Consider the following 20,705-nt stretch of genomic DNA (forward strand, 5'->3'; position numbering starts at 1 on the left):
TTTTGGAATACTTTTAGATACACAGAAAAGTTGCACAGAAAACACAGTTTCCACGTGTCCTTCACACAGTTCCCCTAATGATAACATAGGTGACTTTAGTCCTTTGTCAAAACTAAGAAACCAACACTGGTACATTGCTACTAACTTTATTCAAGAGAGAACAATGATACTCTGCTTTGGGCCAGCAAGAAGTAAGACTAAAAAATCAAAAGAGCCAAAAAGACTATCTAAATATCATCTTATATATTTTATTTTTCACAATTAACTTTGCCCTGAGCAGCTATGAAGCCATGAAACATTGGTTAATGACTGTATGAAGCCATTAAATTAGAAAGGCATTTAAAAGTAGTGTCATTGGCTTAAGATTGCTTGCAGAGAAAGTAGGAAACCAGAAACCATTTAGTGGTCATCTTCTAAACAACAGAAGTGGCAGTGACCCTGTGATGCTTCACCACAGGAGGGACACCACTCCAATGGAGGTAAGGGAGGTGGGGTACCTAGCTGTCAACATCAGCAGGCACCATGGTAGCCAATGTCATGTGACTTGGTGTAATTATATCTGATGCCTTTTCTACTACAATTATTCTCTCTAGAAATTGTAAGAATGGCAGCATCTGTTTTCAAGCCCAAACACAATCAAAACCTACCATCAGGTATAAGCACCAGCCTCTATCACTAAGAAAAAGTAAGTGATGCTGTTTCATCCTCTAAAGATATATTGCCATAGGAAAAAATAAAATCTCTACAATGGAAACAAAAGTTCTCTTGTTTCTCTGACTTGTTGTATTCCAAATTAGTGCCTCTGACCTTTTCTTAAAATTTTAAGCATCACAAGGAAATCAGTGGGAAGGGAATCATGTGCTAACCAAGCACATACTTAGAGGGCAGAAAAACGCACTGAAGTGAAAGGGGATTAGTAAAGGCTGGAGAAGAGCACCGGCCCCTCCCAGTTTGGGTGAGCAGATTTGGGATTAGTTATCAGGCAGAAATCCACATGTAATTAACAGCTCTGACATCAGGGGACAAGCAAATATAAAACACTCAGCTCTCAGAGAGGTTCCACAGACAATCCCCTCAGGAGTTCAAGGTATGAGAGAGAAGCTCTCTGGGGAGTGGGTGGTCTCCCGCCAAAACTCCACTGAGAAGGGGGGACTTTAAATCATGGAAATTAACTTCCTGGAAATCTGCTCCCAATTCTTTCAGCTCCTTGGTTAAGTGTAATTAATGCTGGTGACCTGCTAATGAGTGCTTTTGATAAATGACATCCAGGATAAGTTTTTTTTACATATAAATAGAAATTAAAAATGAAGAAAACTAAATGAATAGGACAGGGGATTTAATTATGTAGGTATTACATCTGTCGAATTTTTAAAGGTAAATTACTATTTTTATTATTTGCTGGAAATATCATTTTACAGAGATGAAAAGCATTTTGAAGGTGAGTTGAGAAGGGCTTATGCCATTTATAAGAATACAAAAAATACTTGCATTGTTCTATTTTGTTTTCTCCTTTTCAGCTTGATTTTTATCTATGAGCCTCAGTCAGTCTCTTCACAAACGGCTGTGAACCAGAGCCTTGTCCTGCATGTTTGCTTCAAGCAGAATGAAAGCTCATAAACTCCTCTCTCTGGGATACCTCTTCTTGCCCCCGCTCTTTTTTCAACAAGCCTGGGCTCAATTCCCGAGAGAGTGTGCCACCGTTGAAGCTTTGAAAAATGGTGTGTGTTGCCCAGACCTGAATCCTCTGTCTGGGCCTGGGACGGACCGCTGTGGCTCCTCCTCAGGGAGAGGCCGGTGTGAGGCAGTGACTGCAGACTCCCGACCTCACAGCCACCATTATCCCCACGATGGCAGAGACGATCGTGAGGCCTGGCCCACACGCTTCTTCAATAGGACATGCCACTGCAATGGCAACTTCTCAGGGCACAACTGTGGGACTTGCCGTCCTGGATGGAGAGGAGCTGCCTGTGACCAGAGAGTTCTCACAGGTAAGTGAGGATGTGAATGGACACACAGTCCTGCAAGAGACTCAAAGCATTTAATAGAATCCTAAATCATTTGAGTGGGACGAACACCTGGAAATCATATATTCCAATTCTCGCTTTTCACGGTTGAGGAAACTGAGGCATAGAGAGGCTCAGAAATTCACTCAGTTTAAAGAGTTGAGGTTGAAGCTCAAGTCTTCTGGCTATTTCCTTCCAAAACATCTGTTGAGCAACCACCATGTGCTAGGAACTGTGCTGGGTGTTTGTGACCAGACCTTCAGTAACTTCTCAAGGTAGTTATGTACACCGTTGTAAGTGAGGTTCAGAAAGGTCAAAGCCACATCGCTGGTACGGGGAAAACCCGGAACTCACCCTGAGATCTGTCCAGCTCTACTCCATGAGCTTCTTCCGCTCCCCTTGCTGACTCACGAAGACACTTCCCAGGGTGAAGATCAAGTTCAGCCATTTTAGATGATGAGCCTGGCCTGCAGCCTAAATAGCAATAAATAACAAAGCCTTAAAGGGTAATAGCCAGCAATACTTGATTTTTTTAACTTGCCAAACACAAGACGAGGGTTGAAGGGAACTTTTCTCAGGTCTTTATTTATGAGCCAGGCTCTGGTCTAATTGCTTTTTATGTGTGTACTCTTTAATCTTTGCAACTCTGTAAAGCAGATATTATTTTTATATGCACTTTATAGATGAAAACTTGAGACTTAGAGAAATGCGTGCAGAGTCATAGAATAGGTCTCTTAACCACTATGTTTACCACATACCATGTTTTTGCAAGATTTTTGATATTAAAAAGGTAGCAAATTCCAAGATATATGCCAAAAATGAGCAAAATAAAGCCAACAGGATCACAGGATCATAGAATCCACAGTAAGATTAAAGAAAGCTAATAGGAATCCTAAAATAAGTTGGAGAGAGAAAGAGAGCAAGGGAGATGAAAAGAGAGAGAAAGCAGGCCTGAAGAGCGATTTTAGGAAGGGATGTTTTTTAAAGTACAGAATGATTTGAGCATATATGCAAATTATTATTAATGGGTAAATAGGACATGGTGTTACAAGATGATTATGCTCATTCTCTACTCATCCCCACAAGGCAGATGTTTTCATGTTTGAATTTTGTATCCCAAAGTCAGGAGAAACCTTCTGGACTTAAGTACAGAAGAAAAGAGCTACTTTGTCCGGGCCCTGGATATGGCAAAGCGCACAACTCACCCTCAGTTTGTCATTGCCACCAGGAGGTCAGAAGAAATATTGGGGCCAGATGGCGACACGCCACAATTTGAGAATGTTTCCATTTATAACTACTTTGTTTGGACACACTATTACTCAGTCAAGAAGACCTTCCTTGGGGCAGGTCAGGAAAGCTTTGGTGAAGTGGATTTCTCTCATGAAGGACCAGCTTTTCTCACGTGGCACAGGTACCACCTACTGCAGCTGGAGAGAGACATGCAGGTATGCGGGACATGGTTCAATTTTCAGACCCTCTCCAGACAAGGTGCCTTGTTTGTAAGTCACATTGATTCACTGTGTTCCAATGATCAAAACGTGATGAGAAAGCAATTTCATGTTATTAATCTGCCTTTAACATTCTAAGTTTCTCCCTGTACTAATTATTTATTTTTAATTATTTATTTTTAATTAATCTTCATCTTTTATGAGGTGAAAAGAAAGTAATATTAATGATGAGGAAGCCAACTGAAACATTTGTAGGTGTGAATTAAAGTGTTGGACATATTCTAGAGCTCTGTAACTGAAAAAAATGACTCAAATAGTTTGCAACAAAAGAATCTCTTTAGATATGTCTTCCTTCTCAAATGTAAACCAATGCCCCCTCTTGGTTTAGATGAAGCAAGTGTCTATCTACTTCTCAGTTTTCGAAGTCCCAAATATATACCTCATCCTTCCAGTTAATAATTCTTTCTAATATGGTAGAGGGTTTAAATGCTGAAGAAACTTCCTTTCCATTTATATTGTCATATTTTCACTGAACACCATTTTTTTTCCACACCCTCTACCACTTTGAGGCTTTCAAAAGAACTTATTAAAAACATCACATCAGTCAGACATCATTTTTACTTAAGCAGCATTGGCCTTTTTTGGCATAAAGTGGATATCAACCCAAACACAGTTATTTCCTGTTTATTTTTAAGCAGATGAGCTCAAAGCACATTCAAGTATCCATTAGCATACTTTAGTATTGTTTCTTTTACCAATTGCTGTTTCTCAAGAAAAGTATTGTGATTTTTAAATGAAATTTTAAATTATTAGCTTTCAAATAGGGAATCCACAAATTAAACCTGTTTTCTATGTGAAATAACAGCAGAGAATTCCTCCCACCCAAGTTAAAATCTAAAGATTAACCTAAGGATATCTCAAGATAGAAGAAAACATGTTTGGCTTCATTTATTGATTAGCAGTATGCTTGAGCCCCGCATTATGCCAAGAAAATAAATAGTTAGAAGAGAGAAAATTAATGCACTAAAATACAGAATAAAATATTTGTATGAAAGTAGTCTAGCCGTATGCAGTTTGAGAGTGATTAAATGAATTCATCTGATACTCTGAACTTCATATTTTATAGCTCTGATTACAAGTAAGACATTCAGTAGATTCTGAATAGATAAATCTGTCACTTGTAATCGACTCCAGATCTTCAAGCCTTCGAGGCTTTTTCCCATGGGCACATCAAAATGAAAGGGCAGGTGGAAAGTATCTAAAAACTTCAATTTTGCCTGTGTAAACTTCAACCTCTATGACTTACTTTTTAAAACCCAAGAGCACAAGGGATCCAACAAATTACAATCTAAATGTAATGCACCGTGGAAATGCCACATGAATATGCTCCAGCTCCCAAATGTCAGTTGCTGAACCACGAACTGACTCTTAATGATCCCTTGGAAGCTGTCACTAATTTTTGTGAACCAGAACAATAGCTTCTAAATGAGGACTTCCAATCTCTGGAGATCAATAACGAGATGCCTTGGAAAGCTTTTGACCCTCCAACACACCCCGAGGACCAGGAAATGCTTCCTAGAAAGAGTTTAAAGTCAAAAAGCAGAAATGAACTAACTGCATGCGAGGTGCGATAAAACAATCGCAATCCCTCCATTTAAATCCCGCACTCTAAATATAACTCTCAAAAGACCGAAAGGAATGTGAAATAACAAGTACAATAAATATATGCTTTAAGGAACCCAATAAAATAAGCATGTGATCTTGAGTCCAGCATTTTTAAAATTGTTGAGGTCAGCTGTAAATGGAAACTAGGCCTCTGCTCTGAAGAACAGCATGCACAAAGAAATATTCTGCTTCATTTTGCATTTCCTGTCTGTATGAGTTTTGGGCAGAAGCTTGAGTCTTAATAGTTTAGATTTTGAAGTAGGGGTCTCTAAGTAAAACACCTTTAGTGCCCAGGCAGATGAGGTCAATATGAAAGAGCCTGTGGCCAAACCAGAATCTAAATGCCTAAAGTCCTTCGAGTTAAATTCAAAAACAAAAAGGAGGGGCCAGTCTGGTAGTGTGCTAGTTAAGTTCCCTCACTTGGCTTCAGTGGCCCAGGGTTCACAGGTTCAGATCCCAGGTACAGACCTACACACCATTCATCAAGCCATGCTGTGGTGGCATCCCACATACAAAATAGAGGAAGATTGGCACAGATGGTAGTTCAGGGACAATCTTCCTCAAGCAAAAAGAGGACTATTGGAGCAACAGATATTAGCTCAGGGCCAGTATTTCTCAAAAAGGAAAAAAGCACCATCCACGTAACAAATTTCACATCTGGATCTGGTTCCAGACCAAGGGCTAGTGATGCCTGAATTAGAGATAGGAAAACAAAAGGAGGTAGAATTGTCATAGAGTAGAAGTTATTATTGATAATTTTTGGTATAATCAATAGAAATGTAATTACCTCCCTAAAAAAGAAAAGGAAGGGGGCCAGCCTCGTGGCTCAGTGGTTAAGTTGGTTAAGTTTGCACATTCTGCTTCTGCGGCCCAGGGTTCACCAGTTCGGATCCCAGCTATGGACATGGCACAGCTTGGCAAGCCATGCTGTGGTAGGCATCCCACATATAAAGTAGAGGACGATGGACACGAATGTTAGCTCAGAGCCAGTCTTCCTCAGCAAAAAGAGGAGGATTGGCAGCAGATGTTAACTCAAGGCTAATCTTCCTCAAGAAAAAAAAAAAAAAGAAAGAAAGAAAAGGAAGACCTTTTGCTCCCCACCCCCAAAATCATTTGGAGAAACTTCCATATAATGAGTTGAATTTCATTCCCTCTAGTGTCTAAGTAACTCCTTGTAGTAAATTAGAAGCTTTGTTAAATAAGGTATTTAAGGGGGCTGGCCCCGTGGCCGAGTGGTTAAGTTCGCGCGCTCCGCTGCAGGTGGCCCAGTGTTTCGTTAGTTCGAATCCTGGGCGCGAACATGGCACTGCTCATCAGACCACGCTGAGGCAGAGTCCCACATGCCACAACTAGAAGAACCCACAACGAAGAATACACAACTATGTACCGGGGGGCTTTGGGGAGAAAAAGGAAAAAAATAAAATCTTTAAAAAAAAAAAAAAATAAGGTATTTAAGTCCTCCGACCCCTCAGACACCACCGATAAACTAACTGGTTCCAAAGTGGCTGAAGAAAGCTAATAGAAATAGACTGCCAGGGAGTAAACCAAGCAAAGAGGGAGAATTTTCAACAAAAGCAGAGAATGCTAACAGAGTTTCTGTGATCTAGGAAATGTTGCAGGATCCTTCTTTCTCCCTTCCTTACTGGAATTTTGCGACCGGGAGGAACATCTGTGACATTTGCACCGATGACTTGATGGGCTCGAGAAGCAACTTTGATTCCAGTCTTATCAGCCCGAACTCTGTGTTTTCTCAATGGCGAGTGGTCTGCGAATCTTTGGAAGATTATGATACCCTGGGAACCCTTTGTAACAGTAAGTTTCAAGTGACACCTAGGATTCAGAATTAGATAAAGAGATTAAAGGTGCTGCCTGAAGGCTCTTCATTCTACTGACTTCATACTAAAACCTACTTTTATTATAGAGAATCAATGTACAGATATTCACTGAACAACCAGGATACTCAAGGCAATCTCTAAGGTGTTGCACGGGAAACAGAAAGTGCCAATACATTTTTCTGTTGCTTTTCTTGAGCAATTGGGTCAGTGCATTTCTCCCTTTCTTATTCAGAAATGTCTAGTTGTATAAATTAATCCTCTTAGTACACACTGCTTAGTAGTCATGTGCCTTGTGCTGGAATTTCACAGAAAACGTTTCCCTAGGAAATCTGAAATATGCAGAAAGAGTTGGAAGGGCCCTTAGAGTAAAAAATTATTATAATAGTAATAATTATTAATATGTTATAATTATTATTATATTATTAGTCTGTTAATCTTGTCAGAGGGCTAAAAACCAAAAGTGATATGGAGGATCCCTTTAAGAAAAGGAAGACACTGTAAGAAGACGTCTGCCAGCTGGCTGCTTTTCAGCTCTCTCAGTGTGAACACAGAGAATGCTTAACCAGTTGTCCTAGAATCTTTTCTCCAAAGATCGAAACACCACCTCAGCCATAGGTCAAGTTTCTGGTTGAAACTTGTGGATCTGTTCCAGAGTTTTTATTCTCTTCCTTGGATCATATTATTATCTGTCCTTGTGCTACTAACACAAGGTCTTAATTATCAGAATCTCACTCTCCCATCTTATTTTTCTTCCTCAGGCATGTCTGGCTACTTTGAACTTTTGTTCTTCCATATAAAAACTAGAATTATGGGCATTTAATCTACTATTATATTCACAGCATATTTATTCTGCATATACTCTTTTAAGCATCAAATATTAAATTATTTTGTAAACTTAAAAAGAGAATATTCTAAATGGAGCAAAGGAATTAGATAGATTTTTTTCACCATTAGAAGATTACTTAGCTGTGTACAGGTATAAGAGAAGTGATAGTGTATGAAATTTTCTTCCATAGACGTGTACAAATTAGAATAAATGTTTATTTGTTTGGCATGCTGAATGAGCAGTCCCACATTGTGGCAGGGAAATGAAATCGGTGCTCAAGACATCTTTAGATGCCAAAACATTTCTCTCTTTCTCACCAGGCTATTGTATTTTGGCCTAGGAGTTTTCCAGACATTTTCCAATTACCCTGATGATTGGATACCAAAATACAGCACAATTTAAATGAGTAAGCTAAATTATAGCATAGAAGAGAAGAAGAAAGGGGAGGAGATTTTGTTTTCATCACAATTTTTCCTGTCAACTCACATAACACGTCTCATAACTCAGACACACAGTTTCTTGAAAAGTTGAAGTTACACATATTTTAGGTGAAACAAATTTCAAGATTATCCCTTGCCTTAGTTTGAGATATAAATGCCAAGCATTTTATTTATTAGGCCAATGAAAGAAAAAGGAAGCTAACATTTTATTGAACACATATTATATATCTGATACGGTGCCGAACACTTTAATATGATATCTTATTTAATCCTCATAGCAATTCCTCCCTCCCTCTACTGGTCTTCTTGGATGAAATTATCCATTCCTTTGGTTCCATTGATCATCTTTAACAGGACACCTTGTACATACATGTGCATCTTTAGACCAACCTTCCTTAGATATTCTATGCCTATGTTTTCATATGGTTCTTGCACAGGAGCTCTCCAATACTCCATTAATGCACCAAACTCAGTATATTGAAAGAGTGAATTATTGACGGCTAACATTCTGCCAGCCACTAAAATATCATCTTTGATTCATCATATAAAAAATATTGTTCTTTCTTTACAATATCTCTCAAATCTACTTTCGCTTCCAGATACGCAGAACTTTTCATTCTTTCCTGCATGGAAATTCCACCGGGCTCCAGTCCTTAGGATGTTAGGTGCAGCGACAGATGTTGTTCATGTGCAAACAAACTTAAAAATCACTGGGTTAAAATTAAGCTGGTTTATCTAGTTTCTTTACTATCAGAATTCTCTGCTATGAAACTCCATGAGGGAAAATTTGGATGTAGTGTTTTCAAAACTCATGTAATCAATACATTTTCTTGGGATTTATTGAGAACTCCCTGAACAGTAATCCCCGAAACACCAGCTTGAATTGATAGTTTAGCCAATGCTGTCTGAAGGTTTTGATGACAATGTACACCTAAAAAGTGCATACACGCTTTGCAGTCTCAATATAGGAATCTGCTTTATTTTTATATTATAAAAATACAGTTAGCTATGCTAATCCATCAGGTATCAATCCTTATGTTAATTATAAAGCATAGACCATAGGAATTTTTATGAATGAGGTAAAGTGAATATGAGTAGATGTTGTAATATTCTCTCTCCCACCCCAGTGGATTATTCTGCATGTCCCCTCTAGGATTCAAACACTCACAAACACTCCTCACTGGACACCACTGAGGCAGACTAATTACTGCAAAGTGCTCCTAACCAATCTTCTCTCCTCCCACCTACTTAAGACTCCTCCCCACTTCCTAATGAATTAAATACAACATTCTCCATGTTGCTTTTTGACTTCTTCACAGTAAGGGTCTGGTTTAGCTTCCCACCTTTCACACCGTCCACCAGTCTCTTACACTGCCACGCACCCCAGGCAAGCAGGTCCCCAAACGGGCCCTCTTTTACAGCCAACATGATCTATTCCATATAACAACATACACCAAACAACTACGTAGCATCTATCATATGCCAGGCACTGTATTAAGACTGGGGGATATACTGGTGAGCAAGAACAGATAGAGTTTTGCTCTCATGGGGCTTATATTATAAATAGAAGAAATTTTATCGTCTCTTCTTATTACCTCTCTGCCTAAAACGTTTGACTTGTAAAATTCGTCCTATTTCACCTATGGAAATTCTACTCAGTCCTCCAGGGCTCTTTCTGGAGCCACTCAACCGGGAAGGATTGATGGCTTTCTCTCTCTCCTGACCTCCCTCCCTTAAGGCATCTATCGTACTATCCCCAGTATCACAACCGTTTGTTTACCGGTTTGTCTTACTGCCCTTCAAAAATTTAATTATTTGTGACATTACTTGCTGAAAAATACGTGTTGATTGAGATATACACCACTTCCCAAAGAGATTGAAGGTTGTTTTTCTTTATTTTTCTGAAGGCTTGAAACAGAGCATTTGAGTACAAAATTTCATGTATGTATGAAATATCGATTTCAGTGTGGAATTTAGGTTATGGAGGTTATTTTGGCAAAATTCAATTTTCCATGGAATATACATTTTAATACATTCCTGTGAAAGAAGCATATGTTGATTTAGCAAATACCAAGCCCTCTGTTATTGTGATCACTTTTTTCTTCAGATGATTTTATGTATCACATATCTACTCTTCTCACAGAAGTTGGACATGATAACTTAGATTTTCTCACTTTAATGCCTCTAAATAAACATTTTTAAATTTTCTCTTCTAGCAAGAAGAACCTGTCTTTCCGTTTTGATGCTATGTATAAAATTTTAAAGAGAAACGATAAGATCTCTAAACATTCTGTAAACGTATGCATACCCCATCTTTCTCCCAGGCACTGAAGGTGGGCCAATTAGGAGAAACCCAGCTGGAAATGTGGCTAGACCAATGGTGCAACGTCTTCCTGAACCACAGGATGTCGCTCAGTGCTTGGAAGTTGGGTTATTTGACACACCTCCTTTTTATTCCAATTCTACAAACAGTTTCCGAAACACAGTGGAAGGCAAGTAAATAAAATCTGTTCTTTGAATTGGCCTAGTTATAACAGAAAACTGAAGTAATATTCAAATTCAGATCTCCTTGAAAAATCTTTAAATGCCATATTGATCCCGTGAGTTTATGTGAATGGCACTGCCTGTTGTGATGTAGTGACAATTTTCTGCTCACAAGAAGAGATTTCTTAAAAGAAAGTGTCAGAATGAAACTCTTTTTAATTATCAGAGGAGAAGCCCTGGGAAATTATTCCCCAATCTCTTAAGTACCTAAATGTATTTAAAGTCAAATTTCTGGTAGGTGGTTGTCTGATGTGTGTTTAATTATATCATATTCTAGTATAGGCAAATACTATTCAAGACTTTGAGAGCTTATTAAAATTTTTTCCTAAAAAAAAGAATAACAATAAAAAATTCTGAAAGATTTGTTGACAACCAATAAAGCCTGATTTGAGCAAATGTTTTACTTAGTTCTTTATTGTCCTGTTACCTTTTTTAAGGTCTATAAAAATTCATCTAGTGACATTTAATTTGGTTTTCCTTATTTAATTCAACGTGTTTTAAAGCTGAAACTGAGGTCCAAAGAAGTGAAATGAATTTCCCAAGATATTCGGCTGGTTAGTAACAGAGCACAGATTCAAATCCAAATTTTCTAAGTCCGGTGTCTTTATACAATAAATTGTGACACCTCTAAAACATGCTTCATACATATTTTAAAGTTTTAAAAGAAAAGAATCACATTTAACTTTATTATAAACTTCTTATTGTCAAAATTAACCCTAAATATAGCATTGTACATGTTATACCCTCCTCTGGAAAAAAACGGGAAGAGATCTCTCTGTCCCCATGATCTGAGATACTTGATGTGTAAGTATGATAATTATTTTCAATTTTCTCCCCTTTTATCATCCTTCTATTTTTGTTTGTGATCTTCATCTTCTCCCTAATATATGTATACATGATATAGGGGAATATATATGGGAAATATATATTTTGTATGATCTATATGAGATATGCATAATATGTGTATTATATAATATGGGGATATATAATATATGTGAAATGTATAATATACAATATGGAAAATATATATATGAAAACACATATGGAATAGAGATGATTATCAGAAGTTCTATAAATGTTCTGACAGCAGGCTTTCCAGATGTTTAAAATTAGTACAGAGATGGTAAGAAAGCTCTGAGAAATCGTAATTTCTCCACAAAAATAACTTTCCAAAAATAAACATGCTGACATTCGCTCAAAAGGAATAAGGTAAGAAACTAAAGTAACATCTGGCAATTAAAGTTCCAGGACAATGAGAGGGGTACTCTCCCAATTGCGTCAGCAGTTTCTAGTAGAAGCTGGAGATTTCCACTATCTCTAATTCCGTGTAAACTAATGTTTGCCGTGTCAAAATAGAGTGTTCTATATATTTTTACCTGTATCATTTGCAGGTCACTATTTTTAACCTGGAAGCTACATTTAGAATGTCACGCCACTAGCTTAAAACTAGCCTAGCTCTGGGTATAGCAAACAAATATCACCACATAGGTACAGAGGACCAGTGCTATTATATTAAGGTAAAAATTGGCCTGACAAGCTCAGGAAAAATCGTTTCCCAATATAATCACTACTGTTGACTTGAAAAGTAAGATATTTGTAATGGTTTTTATTATTCTCATCCTTATTTTTATATCTAGGTTACAGTGATCCCACGGGAAAGTATGACCCTGCTGTTCGAAGCCTTCACAATTTGGCTCATCTATTTCTGAATGGAACAGGGGGACAAACCCATTTATCTCCAAATGATCCTATTTTTGTCCTCCTGCATACTTTCACCGATGCAGTCTTTGATGAATGGCTGAGGAGGTACAATGCTGGTGAGATACTTTCATATGCTTTTTGCAGGCTCAGCAAAGGAGATTGTTCCATGGCAGAGCTGTCACTGCAGACTAAGCACTTGACACACACAAACTACACTTCAAAATGAGGATAAAATAGCCATAATCTCTAGCCATTTCCAAATATTCCAAACCGCTTTTGAAAATGCAGACCGACGTCTCTCAGAATAGTTACTACAAGATGATATTTACTAGCATTTGCTAGGACTAAGCAGGTAATCCCTTCTGATTTTCACTATGTAAAGATAACTACTAAGTATCCCAAATTTCTCTTCCTTGTATCTTCCAATGAACATTCTCATTGTTTTTTAGTACGAATGGGAAAAACTTACAAGAGCTCTTCTTTGATAGCCCAAAAGACAAGAAATTATACTCACAATCCACAGTTTCAATTTTTATTACTTTTGGCTTCTCACAAATGGAAATTTTATTCAACTCGCAAAGTTAATGTTGGTTTTTATATCACACCATAGAAAATCTCTTTCAAGTTCATTTTAATGCATTCTTTAAAATATTATTTAAAAGGCTACTTTCTCTTCACTTCTATTCGGCTGAGAGGCTCACATTACTTTTCAATGAATATTCTTCTACTGATTAAAACATCATAAATTTTCATATTTTAAAAATGTTCTAAATTTTGGCTTCTGTGCCCTTACTTCATCATGCACATAAAATAATATTGGAGATTAACTATCTATTGATTTATCTAACCAATTCGGCCAGTTCCCCTATGTGTGTGTGTGTGTATGTGTGTAGCAGAAGCCTCTAATCCAACCTGATTAGGACCATTAATTGATGAGTTGGTCGAAATAGTTTGTTCCATCAATCAGTTAATCAATTGATTAATTGATTAAAGAAAATCAATTAAAAAACAAATACCTTCCATATAAGTATTCACTTGTCAATCTGTTATGAATTCACTGATGGGAATTCCACCTCATTTTCATGTGTACTTACATACATACATACATAATACATACATACATACAGCCATAACGAATTATCTACAATTTATAGTGTCCATTCCTTAAAAGCAAAACAAGAAATTTCCAGCCCTTGAGAGGAAATCTGAGTTCAGTATTACTCTTTATTTTCATAATGCTTCCCTAACCCTTTACAATCATATTGCCCCCTCCTAAGTCTATAGTAATATTTCAGCCATTCATTTTTAACAAATCTTTCCAAAGCATTCAATTTATTTATTATAAAAATGACATGCCTCTCTTTTTACAATCATAGTTATCACTTTATGTTCAGCTGGATTACTTTTATTACCATAACAAATAAGCTAGAATTAACAGGTTTAGGAATGAACAAAACAAACTTTGTTAAATATACGCTTCTGGGAACTAGACAGCAACGTACAAGTTGTAGTTGTTCCACCATCACAATGCCATGGATAATAGTTTTTCAGAGGAAATGGAGAATCTTGGGTAATCTGGCCAGTCTCTTAAGTGGAGATTTCTTTCAACTATGAAAATGTTTATTCCTTTCCCTTACATATCTTGATTGAAAATATCATTATTTCAATTCCTAATAATTTGTTCAAAGTTCTCCAGATCTTAATATAAAGGCCATTGATGAACCAGAAAAATACCTTTTTCATTGTTATTTCCCTCCTACTCCCTTTGTTTGTATTATATGTAGCATAAGGTCTCTCAGTGACCTGGATAGGAGGGAGGGAGGGAGAAGTCCCATAAATTAAAAGTAGAGAACTAACCTGCAGCACATTTCTGATAAAATGTGGCCATAAATTTACAGGACAAGCCAATGTAAACACTTATCAATTGCATGAAAGCTAAACTCAGTTAGCTACCTTCTTAAATATTCCATGCACCTGGGAAAACAATGTCACAGAACAACTATGTTAGGAAGAAAAAGAAAAATTGGAAGAATTTCTAAAATTATCCATATAGCAGAAGTCTTTGTTGAAAATAAGTCTAGGAGTGGAGGATGGAATTATTTTTCAAAATGTATCAAAAGGTTTTTATAGATATAGAAGGCTCTTCAAAAATCATAGAATTATAGAATTGTTAGGATCGGCATGGAACGATTATTACATTTTACAACTGAAGGAAATTACAGTCATTCACATGGCGATGTCCATTACAGAATCCTCTAATTAGACATAAGAGACAGTACAATGTAGAACATCCAAACTCTATGTAAAATGATGTTAACTCCCATTCATTAACATCTTGTATCATGTACATATTTAATTCAACTCCCTTTTTTTTCCAGCTGAAAATCACGTGAATTAAATTTTAAACATAGTAGCCTGGAAATTCAGTACATTTTTCAGAAGAAGCAGTTTATACTTTTCTCAGAGCAATCACAACTTTACGTATTATGCCCTGATAGAAAGGAAGTAATCATACACTCACACTTAGATCCTTCGACAAATATTATTTGATCCTTTATCTTGGCTGCTGTGAATAATGCTTCAACGAAAATGGGAATGCAGATATCTCTTCGACATACTGATTTCATTTCCTTTGGATATACATCCATAGGGATTGCTGGATCATATTCTAGTTCTATTTTTAATCCTCCATAATACTCTCCATAATGGCTGGAGCAATTCCCACCAACAGTGCACAGGGGTTTCCTTTTCTCCACACCCTCACCAACACTTGTTATCTCTTGTCTTTTTGATAATAGCCATCCAAACAGGTGTGAGGTGATATCCCACTGTGATTTTGATCTGCATTTTCTAATGATTAGTGATGTTCAGCACCTTTTCACATACCTGTTGGCCATTTGTAAATCATCACATTGTACACTTTAAATATATACAATTTTTATTTGTCAATTATGCATCAATAAAGCTAAAAAAATATTATTTGGGCATTTACTATTTCCTAGGCAGTATTCTAGGTATCAGAAATACAGTAGCATACAAAACACACAAAAATATTTTCCCTCCTGGAACTTTTGTACCTGTTGGTAGGATTGACAATAAACATATGTAAATAAATATATAGTATGTTAGATGGGGGGAAGTGTTTGTAGATAAATAAAACAAGGAAAGGGGATAGGGAATACAGTGTATTCTCTCTCAAGACAAAGGAGCCCACTGTGGGGAGCAGAGTGGGGAGTGGGAAGAGAATGGAAGGAGATAACATGGTCAGAGAGATAACAGGCGGCAGATTCTGAAGAAGAGAAATGGAGGAGGAGCTTAAGGGTCTTACATAGAGCAGTTACATGACAGACCAATTGTGATTGTTATTTTTACTATTATTCCTCCATTCTTTTTAATGGACATAACTTTCTCTTTCACTCTGGGTTGAGGCTGATCAAGTTAGGATTCAGTAGAAAGGTGAAATGGGAAGTTTAAAAAATTATCTAAGCTATTAACTTTAACATCTAGTTTTAATAAATAATTAACACAATACACCAAAATGTGAGTTCCATGCGGGCAGAAATTTTGTCTGTTCTGTTCAGTGCTGTAGCCACCATGCCTAGACCAGTGCCTGGCGCTAGTAGGGGCTCAACAGATTTTAATAGATAAATACTCAAATAGCATTAATACATAGTAAATTTAAAGTCACTAAATTTTAAAGTTACAAAAATATGAATACTACATGCCATTTCTATTATCAATTGTTCATCAAAGTAGATGTTCCAACACTCTTCTGTGCTTCACAACATCACAATGACTATGCAGGTAATACACTTCTTGCAAACAGAAAAAATAATACTTTGCTAGCTTTCTCACATATTCCAACTCTTCTAAATATATCCCCACTAATTCCTGCCCAAGCCCACTTCCAACTCTGGTTTTGTGACATTCCATTTGGCATTTAATTGAACCAACAAAAATATAGAACAACAACAAAAAAGAACAATCTTTTGCCACAAAAGGCGTTATCACTCCTTTTATCCCTGATGACAGAAACTTACTAATATAAATGCCTGTGACTTGTATTTAAGTAGAAAGAGAGGCGGCAAGAAGCAATAGGATTCTAGAACTTGATTCAAAATTTTAAGTGTTTTTTGCTAACCAAGTAAAACCTGGGAATAAATATTTATTTCTCTAAAAGTAAACAGGAAAAATGAAAAATGCTAAACAAAAATATTCATAGTCAAGGACAAACCTCCATTAGACACATCTTCTCTCAAATTTAAATTATAGATGATGCTACAGCAAACTACAGGTTCATCTTTTCCTTATCTTTGAAAAATAAGCTTAATGAATTTTATTCAAATTAATTTTGGTAATTTAAAAGTAAAACAATTAATGATCATCATAGATGATAAAATACTAAAACTTCCTTGCTTTTCAACTTCCTTTTCCGCTTAGATGATACCTTAGAGCTGTACTCAAAGCGTTTGAACTCCGTTTTATCAATTCCCTGTTCTGTTGTAGTGAAACTTTTTTTATGTCTTTATTCAGTGTAAAATATGAAAGATGATTTTAATATTATCCTTGAATATTTTGGGTCACCTTCAGAACATACTAATGTGTTAATACTAACTTTATTATGTCTCTTAACAAGGCATGTTTGACATATTTTAGATATATCCACATTTCCACTGGAAAATGCTCCTATTGGACATAATAGACAATACAATATGGTGCCATTCTGGCCTCCAATTACCAATGTGGAAATGTTTGTCACTGCTCCAGACAACCTGGGATATACTTATGAAGTTCAATGGCCAGGTGAGTATTGAAGATATTTTTACAGTGAAAATTTCCAAAAGCAAATTTGTTACCTTTAAAGAAAAGTAATCACAGCATTCCTGAGGTTTACATTTTCTGCTTGGATTTAGAAACTTTCACTCAGATTTTTATTTGGGGATAAAGAGAGTGAATTTAACATTTGTTGAGAGCCCATTCTGACCCAGTATTGAGCTAATTATATAGCACACCAGCTCATTTAATCCTTACAGTCCTCTGAAGTGAGTATTATAATCCTCATTTTTATAAATAAGGAAGATGAGGCTTAGAGAGGGTAATTATCAAAGATGACATTTCTAGTAAATAGAGAGAATGAGTTTTGAGCTTAAACCTGTTTAATATGTCCCAATTTTTCTACTACATAATGTTGCTTGCATTTATTTATCCTAAAAAAAATTAAAGATGCGGTGAGATTCTCTGAGCTGTTTTTCTTGAGATTTTGAAATTCAAAACTTTTTTGTTTAATTTGAAATCTCTTTTTCAACAAAGGCGGTAGGGTACAGAGGAAGAGCAGATGATTTGGATTCTGAAAGACCTAGGCCCCAAAACCAACACTACTGCCTACTAACCAGTGACCTTGGGCAAGTGACTCAAATTCTGAGCCATTATTTCCTTATTTTTAGAATGGAAATAATAATAACCATCCCAGTAGGGTCCACTCCTTATGAGGAATTAAAAAGTGCCCTTCATGATGACAGGTGCTATAACAGGCAATGTGGCCAATAAAATTAAATATGAGGATTTCTGTAAAGTGCCTGGAACTGTGCCTAAATTTAGGGTATCTAGTTTTTGGTGGAAACTCTTTTACTATTTATGTTTTGCTCTCGTTTTATTTTTCTAACAGGTCGGGATTTCAGTATTTCTGAGATCGTTACCATAGCAGTAGTTGCTGCGTTATTAGTGGTTGCAGTCATTTTTGTGGGCGTGTCTTGTCTGATTCATGCCAGAAGCAACAGGGATGAAGCAACTCAGCCTCTCCTCACTGATCGTTATCAACACTACGCTGCAGAATATGAAAAACTCCCGGATCCTAATCAGTCTATGGTCTAACAATAAATGGCTTATTCTCTTAGGCATTAGTATCACAAAACCACTAGGTTGAAAAATAATAGAGTGAGTTACTAACTGTATTTTCTTTCACTCTCTTACTTTCTTCCTTATGCATGCACATGTTAAAATTTAAGCTCCAGGTATTATTTTCGAGAACTGAGAAGGGTCATAGTCTTTGCAAAAGGATCTAATTTTCAGCTCTTTTTAAACCAGTAGGTTGCGCCAACTCCACAGTATTTAAGCAGATAGCATGAAGATTTTTGTCACGTTTTAAAGGTCAACTATATAACAAGGTACATAATCTGCTGTGCTTTGTCTATGTGTAAAGACAAATCATGATTGCTGGTAAATCCCTGATTAAAATACATGAGTAGGCACTTCTACAATGTTAAAATGTAAATACATTTCCATCCATTGACATTGACCAACAGACATAAAGTAAGCCACATCTATTAGTTAAAATAAATTATGTGGAGTTATAAATGGGATCCCAATTAACTTCTTCAAATTGGTCTTCCCCTTTGGTCATCAGCATATATTATTTTGTCTAAGGTTCAAGGTCACCACAAAAATCACAGTCTTTGTCACACTTTGGAGAGGTAAAAGCTTCACTTTGTTTGAGAGACAGTTAGTATTGCCTACATTTGCCATTGTGTTGTCCTCTCTCTCAACTCACTGAGAAAGGAACTACCCATGCATACATTTCACCTCTCAATTCTTCTTCTCACATCTTAGAGGTCCATAAAGGTGAGAATATGCGGCCCAGTACTCCACAGATAGCATTCAACTCATTGTGTTTAATTTGAATAGCATTCTCTTATCATTTAGCAGCCTTTTATGTAATTTCAAAATAAAATAATAAAATATTATTTCATTGGTCCCCTTTTTCTATGCAATTCTGCAAGAATGTCATTCTTTTTTTTCTCCCTATCTTCTAACATAAAGTATTTTTCTCTCTTTTTGACCTTATGGTACTGAAACAATATTTCCAATGAAGAATTCTATAGGCTAGTCACAGTGAACAAACATTTTAATTAATTGATGAAAATAAATAATAACAATAGTAATCATACACTATAGAAAATGGGTAGTCTGATATTCCCAACTCAATAAACAGAAACAAGATTAAAATTATATACACCCAATTGGTTACTGGGTTTCCTTACATTAAGCAATCTTAAAGCTATGTACACAAGGTAAACAGATAAAATGTGTTAGTGAAAGAGAATGCATCCAGCAATAGTATTTTTTTAGCTTTCGAAGAGCATTATTCAATTATCTTGGAATATGTTTTGATTTATTAAAATATTATATACTCACAGCTTTTCAGGTAAATTATTGTATACTGTAAGATTTCTTTTTATATAAACATCAATGAAACTAAGTTCCCCACTTCATATTTTTAGAGATTTACTCATCACGCATTTCATAAACATTTATTAAGCACATACTGGATTTCAGACATAGTTCAAGGTACTGTGGATTTGGGGAAGGGAAAGTCAGGAATGTAAAACTGAGAAGGTCACATTTGACGTGGGCTTCTAGGAATGCCAATGGATTTACCAAAATTAAGAGTACAGAAGGGCATTCCACACACAAGTGACAGCATGAGCAAAGTCACAGTAGTAGGTCCGTGTGGTTAGAGCATCGTTTTCGTGGAGGGAAGTAGAAAGATAAATTGGGAATAAAATCAGTGTCCTATATGCAATCCTAAGAAATGTGGAATTTATTCCACAAATAAGAGGGAATACATGAGAGTCACAAATAAAATGTGTTTTATAAAGATAACGGTGGTGATGATATTTGTAAATAATGTTAATTAAGAATGATTTGGAATGGTTAGAGTAGAAGAGCATAGTTAATATCAAATAATTCACAGGAGAAAGGAGGAGAGCCCGTCCCAAAACATAAGCATCAACTCTAAGAAATCCTAATTCTGAGAGAAAACTACACCCATTATCTTATCAATATAACTTTGATAATTTCTCCCGAAATGTGTTGCTTTATTTTTCTTTCATTCAAGGACTTCTTCCTAGTCATTTGACAGCTCTGTAAGATCTTATGAGTTATCTTAATTAGGTGACCATTACTCTCCCTATAATATGCCATATTAGTCACTGCTAATAAAACTCATTTGTAATCTTGGAGATTTTTCACTGTTCTCAGTCCTCTAGTTCTCTTATAAAACACAGTACATGAAGTTTGTATGCACTCACTGGAAAGCACATTCCATACCACTTAAACCCATTCTTTCCCGCTACATAAGCACCCATTGCATGCCAATGCCACAAAGCGAGCTAAGCTGTATGGTCTAAAGAGAGTGATTAAAAATGCCCGATGGGACCTTCCTATACAATCAAAAATGAAAAGCT

The 20,705-nt window shown here is 36.4% G+C and overlaps 1 protein-coding gene across 4 annotated transcripts; it reads left to right on the plus strand.

Moving 5' to 3' along the window:
• The first annotated feature begins 844 nt into the window (after window positions 1-844).
• On the plus strand, window positions 845-19,202 carry TYRP1 (tyrosinase related protein 1). Of its 4 annotated transcripts, none has more exons than XM_014735365.3 (8): window positions 845-1,087; window positions 1,518-1,988; window positions 3,126-3,448; window positions 6,724-6,928; window positions 10,542-10,709; window positions 12,399-12,578; window positions 17,119-17,265; window positions 18,128-19,202. In XM_014735365.3, the coding sequence occupies exons 2-8, from the start codon at window positions 1,586-1,588 to the stop codon at window positions 18,331-18,333; spliced, it is 1,632 nt and encodes a 543-aa protein (XP_014590851.1). In that variant the 5' UTR covers window positions 845-1,087; window positions 1,518-1,585; the 3' UTR covers window positions 18,334-19,202.
• Window positions 19,203-20,705: the final 1,503 nt, after the last annotated feature.

Source organism: Equus caballus, chromosome 23 (assembly GCF_041296265.1).
Source record: "Equus caballus isolate H_3958 breed thoroughbred chromosome 23, TB-T2T, whole genome shotgun sequence".
NCBI classification, from domain to species: Eukaryota; Metazoa; Chordata; class Mammalia; order Perissodactyla; family Equidae; genus Equus; species Equus caballus.

Bases quoted from the DNA above. Each gene is read 5' to 3' on its own strand.
- TYRP1 (XM_014735365.3), top strand. From the start codon at position 1,586: ATGTTTGCTTCAAGCAGAATGAAAGCTCATAAACTCCTCTCTCTGGGA. The intron at 10,710-12,398 runs GCAAGTAAATAA...TTTTATATCTAG, and splicing joins TTTCCGAAACACAGTGGAAG to GTTACAGTGATCCCACGGGA. The intron at 12,579-17,118 runs GTGAGATACTTT...GACATATTTTAG, and splicing joins GCTGAGGAGGTACAATGCTG to ATATATCCACATTTCCACTG.